Source organism: Lycorma delicatula, chromosome 1 (assembly GCF_047948215.1).
Source record: "Lycorma delicatula isolate Av1 chromosome 1, ASM4794821v1, whole genome shotgun sequence".
Taxonomy (NCBI): Eukaryota; Metazoa; Arthropoda; class Insecta; order Hemiptera; family Fulgoridae; genus Lycorma; species Lycorma delicatula.
In genome coordinates, this window is record NC_134455.1 from 383,817,669 (window position 1) to 383,835,264 (window position 17,596).

The window sequence follows — 17,596 nt, forward strand, 5'->3', positions numbered from 1 at the left end:
CATATATACTGGATTAGTTGTAGATGTGATTTGAGACCCACACAATATTTAAATTATCTTGCATAGAAAAGTCATTTCAATGTAATTTTCTTTTACATTTGTCCCCCTGAAATCTTTTGCGTAATGCTTTTTCTATGAAAAAATATTTTCTCTAGAAAGAACTGTAATTTTTGTTATTTTTATAAAAATTGATCGTGCCAAAGATTGAATTTTATCAAAAGAGGGTGGTTCTTTAATTTAAAAATGTTTAAGTTAAAATTAGCCAACACCGCTAGGATTTAAGTTTTGCAAATTAAACATAGTACATAATTAAACATTTAAAATTAAACATAATAATCACATTTGGTTTTTAACAAGATTGCAACATTTAAAAAACAGTTATAAAAAAACCAGTCATTTGCATTTGGATAAAGAGTAAATAGAGTGTCAGTTGTATTAAACTAGCAAGATACTTCACATTGTTAGAAGATAGAGAGAATGAGATGTAAAAATTTTTCATAACTTTAGTTCAAGGGGCTGGACAAAAGAAAGTTGTATGTGCATTGCACCTGAAATTATTCTAAGCAATATCATTTTTTTGTTTCTAATATATAAACCGTAACAAACATACTGAATAACAGCAAGGATCAGTAATCTATTAATCAAATACAAGCTAATGAGTTATTGTATAAATTAAATTTCCATTACCAACAATTTAAAAAGTGTAAATCGTAGTACTTTCAGAGCTGTAACTCCATCTTCAGAGATTTATTAAAAGATGTTAATTTAAATTCAGATTAATAACCATTTTTAAATTAAACTATTATGTTCATAATAGTTGCACACACACACACACACACAGACACAGACACAGACACAGACACAGACACAGACACACACACAGACACAGATACAGACACACACACACACACACACACACACACACACACAGTGAGTACTTGACTTACCAGCTAGAACACAAAATTTAGGTCTTAAATCAACAAATTTTGATAAACCAATTTTTAAATTACGTTTTTCTCTCTGAAGGCTGTGTACAATTCTTATAAGTTACATAAAATGAGCCGTTTTTTGATTATTAATTTTCTTCCTCTCAGCTTGTCTTACAGAGACACAAGAGACACAATCCTTCTTGCCTGGCATCATTCGACTGTGCTCATCAAAATACTGAAGATCTATTGTAAGTCAATTTGTGACATACTGTTTCAGGGTGAATGCCAGTTGAACACTCCATAATCCGTTTTTATAAAATGCAAGGGTTCTTACAATAACAATACTACAGTTAGTATAAATTATAAAATTATCAATTGCACCTCACTTTGTGTTATCCCAGTTTCTCAACAGATAAAATAAAAATTTTTCTAATAAATAATATTAAAAATAAAAGATATTGCATAAAAGAGAAGTTTGCTGCTAATAAGATTACTTTATAAACAAGTGTACATTACCTAACCACAGGATTAACACTAGCAACAATACAACATATCATATTGAAATCAACACAATAATTGAGCCTTCTACAATGTTTACATTCAGGATTACGCAAACATTCATGTCCATGCATGTCTATTCACTTGCGTGTTTAAACATGAATTTGTGTGTATAAGCCATACTTTAAGGAAAAACTATCTAGAATATAAGCTACCTCTTTATACTCATATCAAAATATTTTGTATAGTAGGCCTACATTATTATCTGAAAAAATACATACTGTGAATTTTTTGGATTCATTGTTCACGATTAGAAGGAACAGTGTTTTTAGTGGTATTGATGACTTCATTACTCATTAACCCCTTCGAGTAACAAAATAAATTTTATTTGGTTTTAAAGTACACAAAAAGTACTACTGTAAACATTTCAGATTTTTGCCACCTGTCCCACATATGGTTTTTGGGCCCCAAAAACGAGACATTTTCAAAATCTTACAATTTGGCGGCCATTTTTTTAAATGAAGGACACTCAGTAACAGTCAAATTTTGTTTTATAAGTATTACTAGTACCTAAGAGTTAAAAGGTAGAAAACAGGCCTGTTACCATAAGCCCTTCATTATTTATTTTGGGCCCAAAATTTGAAAAAAACAACAATTTGTAAACATAACTTCAGTAAACATTACAAGATTTGGTTATAGAAAAAAATGAATTTTGAGTACACTAAGATGAAGTTTCATTTTTACTTTTTCCAAAAAGCCTTTTTTCACCCTCTGTACAATATAAAATAAGAATGCTACAGCTCATGGGAAAAGTAATGAAAATGGCTGTTTTTATCTGTTGCCAAGTTAGAAAATTTTTTTTTAGAAATATTAAAAAATATTTTTTGGCCACTACAAGGTTGTCATATACAAAATATCAAAATCAAAAATAGTAATGCAATAAAAGTTTTGAAAATTTGTTGAATTAAAATGGAATATCTGTAATGTGAGAAGTTGCATCAGCAGTTATCAGTTATGAGTGTATTGCTGAAAGGTTGTTACATTGTGGCATAGCAACTGGTGAGTTACCAGAAATTGGAAGATAGATTATGGAAAGCTTAAGATGAATTCTTTGAAAGATGTCTGGAAAAATTCTTACAAGAGAGCTGGAAAATCATCAAAGACAACAGTGATAAACAGGATTGAAAAAACTAGGTTGATACCTAAGAAATTGAATTATAATTAGCAAAACACATATATTATCAAACTATTTTCAGACACTTAAAACTTGTGGGGTTAAAGCCCTTTCATGAATATTATTTCTGAGTATAAATTGTTTTTAAATTTATGAATTAGCATTAAAATACTAAGGATTAGGTGTCTTAATTTCTTAAGAATCTGGGTTAAAGTGGACTTCAAGCATCCATGAACCTATCAAGTGAGAAGTTCATTATGTGGAGATTAAATTATCAAAGAGATAGGGTTCGATTACTCTTTAAAATAATATATAGCATGATGAGAAAATTTCATTTTAATTTACCTCTCAGTAAAGAAATGATGTTAATTATCATGAAGTGGGATTATCAAACAACGAAATGGAGCTTTCATGAAAGTGGCAAATATGTTTTTTTCAGAAAACATAATTCCACTTTTACTAGATGTCAGTTATACTGATTCAAGAAACCCTTACATTTCAAGGTGAATGCCATTACCTCACAAGAACCATTGCAGAAGAGTGATATTAAATCAGAAAATTTTGAATGTTTAGTTGGATCTCCTGATCTGAATTTAGCTTAGTATTTAAGGGTTTTCTCAAGAGTGCTATTGAATCTGATGATTGCAGAATGGGCCAACCAGTATTTTAACAATACCCTTATGTCACATTACATAACTACTTGTCATGCTGTAGTGGGATGCAGACACATTTCATTTCTTTGATAAAAGATTCTTGCTTTCAGGAAGTCAATGGTGTGGCATAACTTAAATAAATACATTATAACAAGTTAGTAAAGTTAAACACAGTTGCAGTCACATTATGTCTTGTGTTTTTTTTTTAGATCCCTGGACAAAGGTTATGGATGATACCGTGTAATAAACGAAGATAATAATTGATAAAATGTCAGATGTGATTAATGAAACCATAAGATGTCATCCATATTGGGCCAAAGCATACACATATTAAACACTAACAGTGAAAGTTCATAATACAGTCTTAATTTTTAACATAGTCATTGTTTAGCTTATTGTGTAGGGAATGGTATAAAAAATAGTTATGCAAATCTGGACAAACTTTGATTTTTTTCCAATTTTTTTCTTTTGGAGAAGTTTATTTTTTTAGTTATAAAAGAAATTTATTTGATGTTGGATTTTGATAGTAAGTTTTTTTTCTAGATTTGTCATGGAGATATTAAGTTGGAAAATATACTTGTTACATCATGGCACTGGGTTATGTTATCAGATTTTGCATCTTTTAAACCGACACATCTGCCTGAAGATAATCCTGCTGATTTCTCATACTTTTTTGATACATCTCGACGTCGTACTTGCTATATAGCACCAGAAAGGTAAATCTTTTTGGGAAATCAGTCAATTATATTTTAAATGTTATTGGTATAGTTTTATTATTTCTTTCTTCTTTCATTTTTAGCAGTTTCTTTTTAGGTCGTTTTGCCTTTGACCTACTTCATTCAGAACTGACTGGTCGGTGGTCTGTCATTACAAGTCTCAGGTTAAGAGATAAGAGAGACAGTGATAAGCTAGTATTGTGTTAGCATCAGTAAATTCCCAATAGACACTAAATAATTGGTTTTGCTTAGTGTAATGCATTTAATTATGTAACCTCAAGTTCTTTTTTAACTTAATGTCTAAGCAACATTCATTCATAGTTCATCAATATTTAAGTAAGAATTCGTCTGCAAAAATAAACTAATTTATTATTCTTTGTGGCTTTCCATTCTAAAGTTATTATGTTATTTTTAAATAATGCTATAAAATAATGAAAATAATAATAAAATAATGAATAATTAAATAATGAAAATTATAAAAACCATTTTTCCTTCAAGACTAAACTATCAAGACCAAATTTTGAATCAAAGAATATAACAATCTACTGTTTAGATAGACTAAAGAACATCTCGATAAGACTGCATGTTACATATAGGAATTCCATACAAACAATATACATATGAATAATGTGCATTATGTACGAGTATTTGACATAAAATTGTATAAAAAAAAAAACATTTTAAACAATCAGTATTTTTGAAAAAAAATATTTCCTATTTGTTGCTGGTATAGAAATTATACGCATTAGAGTCTGAAGACAAATAAACAAATTACTACCCAACTTCCAAACAACTTTTATTAAAACTTACATAATGTTATTTTTTAAAGTATGTGTGTGCTGTGTGACTGGAAAAAACATTTTCTTAGTCCTATGTCACATAACTTGATCTTAATCCTATGACCCTAAAGAACTTTTGTACTAATTTCACTCATTATATTAACTTATCACCTTTTAAATGTCAGTTCTTTACCTTTAACGATTTATGAACTGTTATTCAATTTATAAAAACATTTTATCTTTGGAACTATATGACGTAGAAAAGGAATCTGAGCTCTGTGTCTTCATTTGTGGAAAATTGGGAAGAACATTGGATATCGATTTAAAAAACTCATTAAAAACAATACTGTTTCAGTCTATAAATAATGCAAAAATTCATCACAGTTTCCTCAGAAGAATATGCATCTTGTTAGCTTCCAATTAGAAAATATTTTATATAGATGAGACATGGTGTAATTAATAATACATTATGTCATATGAATGGCTGGAGGACACTGTAAATGTTCTAAAAGACAACTTTGGCAATTACACTTTATACTGTGGTTTTATATAGGAAGCATACTGATGGAGAAGAGTATTTCAGGTGCAGGGCAATGAGTTATTATTTACGTATTGGAAATAATACTATAAATTTGTGTATTTTTATTTTATACTATGAAATACTTATATTTTATTTTATACACTATTTGTTGTATTAAACACATTAGAAATGTACTGTACTTACTATTGTATGTGTGGCTAGCCACTTGAAATATTTTATTTTAATTTTTTGACTACATATTTTTATAATGCGACAGTTTTAAAGTTTTGAGTTTAATGTGTGATTTTAAAAAGTTTTTATTAACTGACAATGAGGGAAACCCTCGAAAATGTTCTTAAAATGGAAAAACAATAAGCATAAGGTTAGAGGCTTTATTAAATTCTGTACGGTTGGTGGAAAACTGTGTTGTACTTTTGTCTTTGATATATATATATATATGGGTGCAGCAGAATGGAGTCTCACATTTCACAAGTTAATGAAAGAAAAGTTGTAAAAGATATGAAAAAACCTTTTATTTTCTGAAAAGCACATATAAGAAGTTTTATTTACTTAGGTATTAAAATTTATGGTGGCCGTCTGCGAGCTTACTTCCAAATTAAAAAAAATGAAAATTTTTAATTTGAAAAGCTCAACTGATTCGATATAAAGTAAAAGCTCAATCACAAAACAATTCAAATCAAGGGGGGAACAACGAAAAAATGACCTAGGGCTATGTAGTCTGATCACATGTATATTATTAAAATTAAAAAAATAATTAACATTAACAATACGAAAAATAATTTTTTTAACATAATAGAACATATTAAGCATATCAAAATTATTTGAAATCATATTTTGAATCATATATATGGAATCATAGAAAACACATTTCCACACAACTCGTCTGTCATATTTAAAATAAAATATAAAATAAAGTATAATTACTTTATTAATTAATTTATTGTTAATGTTAATTCATTAACAATACAAGAAAATAATTTTTTTAACATTAGTTAAACATATTTATATCAGAATTATATGGAATCATATATTTTGATTCATATCATTAATTTTACTCTTCATATACATAAGGATACTTTCCTGCACATATAAAAAATAATGATGACCTCGCATTGAAAATTTACCCAGTCTCACTGTCCTGTCTCATCAAACCAAGAACACATCACCACTTCCGTGCGAGTCAACTCAAAACACGTCTCCACTCCATGACTGCTAAATTCACACTAGCCCCGAAACAAAGAATGTCAGTCTGGCTTCCCCCCCCCCCCCAGACGCCCGTTCGTATTTATGCACGTACACACTTTTTTCTGAGAATGTATATGCTCACACCAGTCCACGATGACATCACCGTCTGGCTATCCAGACCATGTCAGACATAAAAAAACAAAGTTATGTAATACAATTTCTTATCAAACTAATTACGTTTATTTAACTATTAAAATAATATAATACTATTGCCTATTTTCTGTTTTTAATATCAGCTAAGCCAAATGAATATTAACTACTTTTGAAAATATTGAAACTTCTTTCTTTATGACATAATATATATATCGTTCGTAAACAACAAAATTTAGAATGGTTACATGTCATGAGCAACATATATTCGAAGCTGTTCCTGGAAGTTTTGTGCCACTTTCTAACATATGTCAAGGAATAACAGTGATAACTTCTCTTATTGCATCCTGAAGTTGTTCAAGGGTTTGGGAATGATGTTTGTAGAGCTCACATTTCAGATACCCTACAAAAAAAAAATTGCAGGAGCTTAGATCAGGATAGGAATGTGGCCACTGAATATTGCCCGTAATAAAATCAGATGTCCTGGAAACATTTCTTGCGGAATGGCTCGAGAGCAATGAATAGTGTTAGTTGTGGTCCCATCCTGTTGAAACCAGAAGTCCTCTGAATCATCTTCATAAAATTCTGTCAATTGGGGCTGGAGGACATTTTCCATGTCACAGTAACAATGACGCCACTCTCTTCAAAAAAAGTATGGCCCCACAGTGAAGAGAGTGCACCATACAGTCACTTTCAGGCTGTGAAGAGGTCTTTGGTGAAGCTGTTGGGAATTTCTGATGCACAGTACAAAACATTTTTCTTGTTTTTGTTGCCTGAAAGATGAAAATGAGGTTCACCACTGTTCTACAACAGACTTTCGGGCATACTTGAAAGGATTCCCTGATATAAAGTTCTCTGCCTTTCCCAGTCTTGCTCATTTAATTCCAGTGCAAGCATCATCTTGTACAGATGCAGATTCAGTATAGTTTTCCAATTTGGAAGGGCCGTACTTGCCGTTAAATGGAAACTTGTACAAAATGCTCTTTGAAGCCAGTGTACTTCCACTTATATGTGATTAACTTATATGATAATTACATATCTTATAAGATTTAAATGAAAAATGAAAATAGATGATGGTTACAATTAATCAAGATCTGGAAGATACTGTTTTTAAATTGTTTATGCAGAAATGCCCCTTTGGAGTGAATATCTGTGAAATGGAAATTCAGATGCATCAAAAATGTTTGTTGATCATTTAGGGCTGGTAAATTTTGTGGAAAGTGACATATGGTACTGCTGATTTTAAAGTTGACATGACTTGAAAATAATTCATTGTGAAGCTGCTTTTGTATTTTGGAAAGAAATAAAGCTGTTTAAAGCTGAGTTAAATAAATTCATGTCTGAATAATCATTAATAAAGTTTGTTATTGTTGAAAAAACTGCTCGTCCATCTACTTTAAAAAACATCTTATTGCAGATTATTATAGTTCCAAGATAGCCTGGTTTAATTTACATTTTTGTAATGGCTGTTTTTTCTTTTTTCTTTTTAATTAACACTGCTATGAATTAATTTCAAAAAGATATCCTAAAAATTCTTGCTGACAAATGAAGGGTTTTCTAATTTTGGGTAATGCACTCACACACTTTCTTTCTGGTAAACTTAGTTTTATTAGCAGTAAAAGATACTTGTTATTGTCACCTAATGTAACATCACTTTCTCCAGATATTAGATAAGATCAGAGGGTGATTCTGGTATTCAAACGGTTGTATTAATGAAAGTATACAAATAATCTTTATTGTATTAGAAGAGGAAGTCAGTTTAATTTATTAAAGGTAGCTGAGAAGGAAAAATGTTATTAATTATAAAAATTACTTTTATCAAACCTGCAATTTTTAATTTAAACAATATTTGGAATTCAGTAAAAAATATGACCCTGGTAAATGTATGGAAGAATTTGTTTGTTAAGTGATGAAATAGAAAATAAATTACAAAAAATATTTATGTGAAGCAAGTCACCAGACTTTTGTGTAATTTTCTAAAGAAGATGAGAAATTTATGGTATATATGTGCAAAATTGGTTAGAAGATTATTTGATATTAATAGATTGTGCTATTCATATTGAAGTATATTTTAAAATGATTTTGTGTTTGGATATTGTGATTGATCTGCTTTTTATAATAAATTTGTTGTTAAATTTCCTTTTTTTATACTGCTTATATATCTATACTAAATTTTTTTAAAATATTGGATAGTATTTTTCTTTCATTTTTCAAGCTATTAACTAATTGATTTGAACTTTGTACAGTAGTTGGTTTCATGTTTGTATATATGAAGTATTATCAGAGCAGTGGTACAAGATTAGAGTGAGCAATGAATTTAGTTAGAAATATTGTTGGCGGTCAGCTTTATTTGAAATAGCTCTTAATAGTAATAATCTTATAATTTTACATTCATTATTTTATTAAAAACTTGAAATGGTTCATTTTATTTAGTTTGTAATGTATTGAACAAAAATTGAATAATTATTTTTTATATAGGTTTATATTATTGTCTTTTACAGGTTTATTAAGAGTTTACCATCTGAAACAAGTAGCCAACTTCTTCTGGCTGAAGAAAATTTAAAAAAAGGGGACCTTACTCCTGCAATGGATATCTTTTCTGCTGGGTAAGGTATTTTTTTAATTTTATTCTAATTATTATTTGAAATAGTAGTAGTATTTTACAAGCTTTTTGACAGTCTTATTGGTTGTTAATATTATATTTTATATAAATTATAATACAATATAAAATTTTGAGAATGACACACACATAAAATGTCAAATTTATTGATTATTTAAAAAATATTTTAATTCACATAGATTGCCTACTTAAAGTTACAAAGTTCTAAATAAAGTATAATACAGGGGAGGGGGTTAATTCTCTCTGAGTAGTCAATGAATTTAGAAATCCCAAATAGCAGAACTATAAAGAAACAAAAAAAAAGGTTGATAGATTATTTAAAACATAAAATGGTTCTAATTGTCACTAAGATTTAGTTCCAGAAAAATAAATTTGGTTCTTATCAACAGTTTGATTCTGTATTTCACATCATTCTCTTTAATAGAATAACTAACATGTTTACCTTAAAATGCTTACACTCATTACAAAAACTTTTAATTTATTCTTTTTATTTAGCTTGTATTACTTAGAATGTTTATAATTTGAAAAAAAGTGAATATAAAAAAGATGTACAAGTTGGCTGAATTGCTAAGAGCACATGTCTGAGTTTGCATATTTGTTAATAAACAACTGCATGCCATAGCAGAACGATAATCTTCAATACACTCGATGTAATAATATTAAGAGTAGGCTACAAAAACATAAGTAGTGCATTACTCCATACATGTGTTGCTAGCACGAATAATATAATAAAAACTGCAATAAAATTAATGTAATTTTATCTGTATAAATATTTAGTCTGCTTGTGCATGGTTGGTAGTTAGTATGAAACCTTGTCAATATAAAACCTTTGCTAAATGTGAAAAAAGCTTAGTTTCTGTTTAAAAGTGGTACTGTTGTTGCATCAATACAAGACTGTATCTGTTTCATCTGTCTAGTAGACATCAATCTCTTTTTGGTAACTGAGGTCTGTGACTTATTTTACACTACTCAGAAATAGCTTCAAATTTTTGTTAAATTATATTTTGTTATTCTTGTATATGTGACCAGTAGAAATCGTATCTCCTTTCTGAATTTAATGTTTCATTCCATAGACCCAAATAATTTCAGACTTTGGTATTTTAACCTTTTTGTCTAATAAAAATATTTCACAATTTAAAAAATATTTAAAACTTCATAATGAATTTTGATCTAAGTGCACTGTTCTCATCTTCATTTTTAAACTTAAAATCACCTGATTGCTGCATTCCTCTGAATCTTGCATTGTGATTCCATCTGTTTTAGTTACAATATCCCTTAATATTGTAAAGTTAATCAATATCAAAGGTTATTGTTAATGTTGTGCTAGGGTGATAATTCATTATCATTGAATCTACTTGGTTCCATTATTCTGTTAATGTTCATGTTTTCAAAAAGAATGTGGAGCGAATGATAATTTAACTGAATTATTTATATTGTGCAATCTGCCAACATTTTGACTCCAGTAAAGTTTTACACTAGTTTACTATTATGTTTTATGTTAGCAGCACTTCTTTAAACTCTTAATTGGCTTCTTGTACTGATTTGGAGGTTCCATTGATAAACTGATAGAGGAATCCAATTTTAAATATTACAAATCAGATTTTTCTTTTATTCTGTTTATTACTATTATATTATGCATTAAGAAAGAAAAAGGTTGTCTTTGAAGAATTATACCATATGAATCACAAATTACTTGAAAAATAAAAATTGAGTATTTACTGTACATTAAAACTTTAATGTACATCATTGAACTTTTAGTGTTTTATAACTTTGAAAGATTATATGAAAAATTTAAGTTATGTATATATTAAAGAACAGAGCATATTTTTATTTAAGTATTTGAAAAAAAAACATTTTATGGTCAGTTTCATTACGGCAAATACTTTCAAAAGAATCCTATTTCAGCTTTCAGTAAAGAGAGTAAATTCATTTTTTTTTGCATTGAACCATATGTTTTACCAACATAGTACATACACAGTTTTATAATTTAATTTAACAGTAGGACTGAAAGATGATTGTGAAGGAAATTATTTCCTTCACAAACGGGAAATTCCTTCAGAACTGCTGAGAATATCAGTTATCTGTTTGAAAAGAGTCTGTTGTTTCACACAAGCATAAAATAGATTACAGACCTCATGCTTGTCTGTATAGATATTTTGCTGCGTAGTAGGGTGAAGTAACATCAGAATCCTTTTTTCATCCTGTTGTTAATTGATGTTATGAAACTATGTACATAACATAATAGTGTTAATGTACATGATTAACTACAAAAATAGATTTGTTACATTTACTGAGAACCAAAATAGAACTAACACCAAAAAAAATAGCTTCCATATTATAATTCACTGTCATATTTTATTTTAAAGGACTTTCTCTAATTAGCCTAGTGGATTGGACGTTCTGGTTGCTGAGATTGGCTAAGCTGTTAGTGTTGATTTGTTTCATTCACATTTTTTATATGTGCTTAGTAACAGATGTACAATTATATAAGGAAGTAATGTAATTTTCTGTAAATATAAATATATATATATATATATATATATATATATATATATATGTATGGTTACTTGTTATTTATTATTTTTTAGATATATTTGTATCATGCATTATTATATCATCTGTATTTTGTTTAATTTGGCACACTTCTACACAACAGTATATTATTTGGTTAAGTGTGATGTTTTAAGTCATCTACATCAGCCGGAAGGGAGGGGCAAAAGCTTTGACTTTTATAAAATCCTACAAAAAATAGTAACAAGGCATTAAGTTAGTGTATAAACATGTGAAGGCATATTTTGTTTCTCACTTTCTCTTGCAACACTGGTACAAGAAGCTTATTATTCTCGAAAGGGACTGTAAAAGAGCTTGGAAGTTGATTGGGTTTCATGAGGTACCAACAGTCAGTTTGTTATGGCATCTAACAAGTAGACATAGAAAAAATGTCAGTATATAAACAATATAAATAAATTATAACATGAAATTATATGAAATATACTCTTTCATATACAAATGAAATAGTATTTTGAAGATTGCAAAAATATTTATTTTTGGAATATACGGATTAGAATTACTACAATTACACTTATACAACCATATACAATTACTTGCATGGTTTTACAGCAAATTTTAAAAAGTTTGTATCTCTAAGTGTTCTGTCTGTACATTGTGAGTCACACAACTGTTATCAATATAGTAGTCCAATTCATCCCAAACGTGTGAAAGCTTATCCCACTCAACTCTAGCAGAGTGTATGGTATATTGTTTTAAGTCATCTGCATCAATAGTTAGGGAGGAATAAAAACTCTTGACTTTTATAAAACCTCACAAAAAATAGTCACAAGATAATTAAGTGTGTACTTCTTGGTTGGCTAATGTTTGAACACCATGATTTTATCTGTTGCATGATCATTCTAACATCTTAAAGGTGTTTGTCCAGATATTTTCAAACCTTTACATATTAATGAAATGGGATTCCATCTTGTTTGAAAATTATATTCTTGATGTCTTCCTCAAGTTTAGGCATTAGCCATTCACCAAACATGTCAAAATAAATTTCTCTAGTCATTCTTTATGAAAAGAACGATCTTTACACCTTTCCTTGGGATATAGCTTAAATTTAATCTTAATCCTACAACTACCTTACTTAATCCTTAGTTACAACTTATATTGGGCAAAGAAAGAAATTCATTAATGGAGTAAAAACATTTTTCAGTTAAAAACTGTTTTAGCCTTTCTATAAGAATCTTTTTTATGATCAAAGTATTTGTAATAATTTCTTTTCAAGAATTTTGGCTGTTTGTAAGGTAGCTCACATTGAAATAATGGACATGTATGATTTCAAAAGAAAAAGCTTTTTATGCAAATTATAAATATACCCTCATATTATGCAGTTATGCCATAATGGCTTGTATAACAGCGCCTGCATATAAGAAGATTGTTTTACTTTCAGTTTTATACAGTCAGATATAAAATCTGAAATTATTTTGATCTGTTTTTTCTTATTTGCAATTAAAAAAAAAAAATATTTATATATTTTTATGTTATTTTCTTATATATTATCATTATTTATTATTGTTATGATAAAAATTTTTATTTTTATATATTCTTTCATACTTTATGAAATTTCAGATGTGCTCTTGCTGAACTTTTCTCTGATGGTCACCCACCATTTGACTTCTCACAACTTCTAGCTTACAGATGTCGTGAATATAGTGTTGACAAACACTTGGAAAAAGTAGAAGATGAAGGAGTTCGGGTTGGCAATATTTTACATATTTTTTTTCTAAACTCTTTCATTTAATTTACTTATATTGTTTTTGGACAGTATTGAAATATTTTACTGATATTGATTCAAATTGATCTTAATTTTTTATTATCTGCTTCCATATGAATTTGCTCTAATACTTCTATAGAGCATAAGTTTTAAGTGTGTATGATACAATATTGCCTTGAGTTTCTACAGTCCGTTTTATTTCGCCATTTAGTGAAGTTTCTTTAATATTGTTTTTATTATTAGAATATATTGAATAATGACTACAGCAGTCATTTTTTAATGAAATTAAAAAATAACATGCAGTTTAGATTAATCCATGCCCTACCACATGCAAAGATCATTTCAGTGGTTTTATTTGTATACTTATAAGTTATACAGCTACAATCCATTCAACAAATAATTTTTTAAACTGTTAGTACTTAATTTTATTAAAATTTTTATGATGAGTTAACAACCAGTGAAGTTGAAAAAATTGCTTAACTGCGGTGATCAAACAAGAATCAGTGTATTCAGTGTGGTATGGCCGTTGACTGAAAAAAGTACTGTAACACTGAATAATAAGAAAAAATATTTATGTATCATAATTTTAACAAATTAATATTTTTGAATAAATGCAGAAGAGAAAGCCATGAAAGCACAAAAACCTCTTCAAGCCATGATACATTTAACCAGAGAAAATGGGTAGTAAGAAGTTGTAAAGGACCCCCTGCTGATAAGAAAAAACAAACAAATCAATATAAATAGTTTATCACTTCTTTTTTCTTTTTATCCTTTATCCATTGTCAATGGTTTGGCAGTGCATCAGTGATAACCATCTTCTTCTTACCCCACCATTTTTTCTCTATCACCCTTTCTGCCTCTTCAAATCTCTTGTCAGTATCCTCCTTCACCTTGTCCATCCAACGCCTTTCTTCTTTCACTTACACTCAGTGGTGTTGTGACACCTTATAAAACACAACCATAACTCAAGGTGGAAACTATTGTGCCATTGTGTGGACAGCTGTATGTAGTAAGTTGCAAATGATGTCCTCTGGGTACTAGGGTAAGCAGTTGTATGCAGCCCTAGCTCCAGTATTTTTGTGCAATTTAATGGAGTGACCCATTAAATTGCCTGTGTTCATGGAAACAAAATATAAGTTAAGTCCCAATGAAAAATCATTCGATGGTTGTTGGTCCACTTGCAAAAACCAAAATAAATGGAGGTTTGAAAAGATTTCCACTAATGTTGTCAGCCGAAGATATGTCAAGTACAAAACAGATAAGTAATGTGCTAAGTCATCTGATATAAGATTTCTTATAATGAAATATAAGGTAGGAGGTAAATCATTTTCTAAAGTGTTTCCCGTTTTAATAAATAAAATGTGAAGTAACAGCTTTTGGCTCACCAAAATCAATTAAAAAGCTTAGGCGTAACGCTCTGTTGATTGAGGTGAATAATAATGAAAGCTCTTAGCCCTTAAGTACATAGAGAAGGATGAACTGATAGTGGAACCACATAATACGCTAAATTCCAGCAAGGGAGTAATCCTTACAATAACTTGGCTGGTATAGAATTATAAGCGATCTCGGAGGAGCTATCACAGTTGGTGACTTCTGGATGGAGGATCATGAGGAAGGAGAATGGTGTTGATGAGCCTACATTCTCACTTATCCTTTTTTTCCCCCTGCTCTTCCCCCTAGGACTGACACCCTGCTCTGATAGCATTACTCAGTTCTAAGGGTGCCATAGCCTCAAACCTGGCATAACCAGGGCCAGCACATATGCTGGCCCTGGTTATGCCATTCCCAGCGCAGGGTACCACTTGGTCAGCCAAGACTGGGTTTTCTCTTCATTGCCTTGCCTCTAAGTGGCCGGCCCCCTAGAGAGGGTCTTCCACCTGGGACTCATCCCAGGACCCATCTTATGGACCCCAGGAGTCCCTGTTTACTCATTGAAGTGGGACGCCGGAGCATCACCTCCCTCCTGAACAGGACTGTTTGCCCATCCCTAATCTACCCCAAATTGCGATCATCTTCCTCCTCCATGAATTTACGATACAGTATTCTGCTCACCATAGCGCTTATTACATTCCAATTCTGCAGGTTAAATAACATAGCGCCCACACAATTATTTGGCGTCAGTCACCCAATGAGCTGCTCCACCTCCAACCTGTCATAATCCCAATTCGCACACCTAAGTATGGTATGCTCCACAGAATCTACCTCTTCACAATAAATGCATCAGTCAGAAGCACACCTATGCATCTGGTGCAGATACTCATTTTAACTACCATGGCCGGTAAGAAACTGTGTGAGCTCAAAACTCAACTCACCGTATTTTCTACAGACCCACGGCTTCACCTGAGGATCAAGCTTTTAGTCCAACTGTCCGGCCTGACACCATCCCACTTCTGCTGCCTCTTGTTCAGCAAATCCTTGCGGGTAAGACCCTTGGCTTTCCCCATGGCCTCCTCTGCCAACAACTCCATTGGAGGAACAGATGCCACCACAAAAATCACCTCTCTAGCCATAGTACGATAAACACCAGCCATACCTGCAGCTACTCTATGCTGTGGACGCTCCAATTTTTGCACCACCGTACTCTACATCAAAACTCTAAACCGTACAGGAACAGTGTATAACATCACGGCCTGTGCAACTGAAATGAGCACTTTCCTTTTAGACTTTTAGATGTGTGCGGCCTGCCCACCCTACTCATAAGCCGAAGGACTACAGCCACTGTTTGCTTGGCCTTGACAAGCACCTTCTCTTGGTGCGGCTTGAAAGAGCACCTTCTGTCAAGCCAAACACCTAAGTACTTGGCTTGACTAACTGGCTAGATAGGTACCCCTCTCACTGTAAACCCAATTGATCGCAACTTCCATCTACCAGCCATAACTAAGACCTGGGTTTTCTCCACAGCCAAAGAAGCCCCCTTGCTGCCAACCATCCATTGACAAGATGAATTGCTGCATCACCTTTCTCAACAACCTCCTCCGTCTTTGTGGCCACCACCAACAGATCATCAGCAAAGCTGGTGACTGACACCCTCTCTGGATACTCCAAATTTAACACATCATACGCTACATTCCATAAAAGGGGGCTGATCACTGACTCCTGTGATAATCCACACTTCATCAGCACGGTCGCTCTACCAGCACCCTTTCCAGCTGCCTACATCCTGTTGGTGAAATAATCTTGCATCACTCGTAATAAATATGGCCTCACTCCTCTTCTCTCAAAGACCGCCAGTACACATGGAAACAGCAGTAAGTTGAATGCATTTTTCACATCCAACATCACCGCCACCAGAATCACATTTCACATGCACCACATTCTACCAGTCGCTCCATTACCCGTGCGATTGCACTAGCAGTGGAGACCCCTTTCCTAAAGCCGAACTGATTCAGACTGAGGCCTCCACTTCGCACCACTTCTTCTTCAAGGCATGCTACCAAAAGTCTCTCAAATAACTTGTCAACACAACTCAACATGCAAAGAAGCAGTTACCAGCTGGATCCGCCTTGTCTCTTCCACCTTTATGTAGCAGAACAAGCCTGGTCTCCTTCCACGCCTGCGAAATAGTCCCTCTCCTGAGCACATGGTTAAAAGAAGATAATATTTGGACCAGTACACACTCTACTGCTTTGTCAAAAACACCATCAAGACCCAGACTCTTCCCTCTTCTGAAACAACTTGCCGCAGCCACCAACTCTGCCATATCAAATGGCGGGATCTCAACAGCAGCAGTTTCCGTGATAGTCACCGTCATAGTTTCCGTCATAGAATATGATGCACAGACACATCATATCCTCAGAGAGGGCCGGCAAAACTCTGCCAATCCTTCCTTGTACAGTTTTAAACACCTTGTCCCATGTATCTACATCAAGATCCTTGCAAAGGTCTAGCCACTTCCTTCTTTTCGAGCCCAAAATGGTCATTCTATATCGTTTCCTAGCCGCTCTCAGATCTCTTACAGCCTGCTCAACTACCGCCGAATCCCTTCTCCTACGTGATCTCTGAACATGTCAACAAGCTCTCAAACAAAGACTCTAACCTCTGACACTTCTGCCATCTACCATAAACGGTTCTCCTCTGC

General features: G+C 31.8%; 1 protein-coding gene across 5 annotated transcripts in view; it reads left to right on the plus strand.

Annotated features, from left to right (window-relative positions):
- Positions 1 to 17,596, plus strand: part of Vps15 (vacuolar protein sorting 15) — a 173,388-nt gene that overhangs the window by 43,031 nt on the left and 112,761 nt on the right. For all 5 annotated transcript variants that reach the window (XM_075353770.1, XM_075353774.1, XM_075353769.1 and 2 more), the window contains exons 5-7: positions 3,798 to 3,970; positions 9,127 to 9,231; positions 13,374 to 13,500. In XM_075353770.1, coding sequence (XP_075209885.1) covers positions 3,798 to 3,970; positions 9,127 to 9,231; positions 13,374 to 13,500 — 405 coding nt within the window. The remainder of the gene's footprint in view (positions 1 to 3,797; positions 3,971 to 9,126; positions 9,232 to 13,373; positions 13,501 to 17,596) is intronic.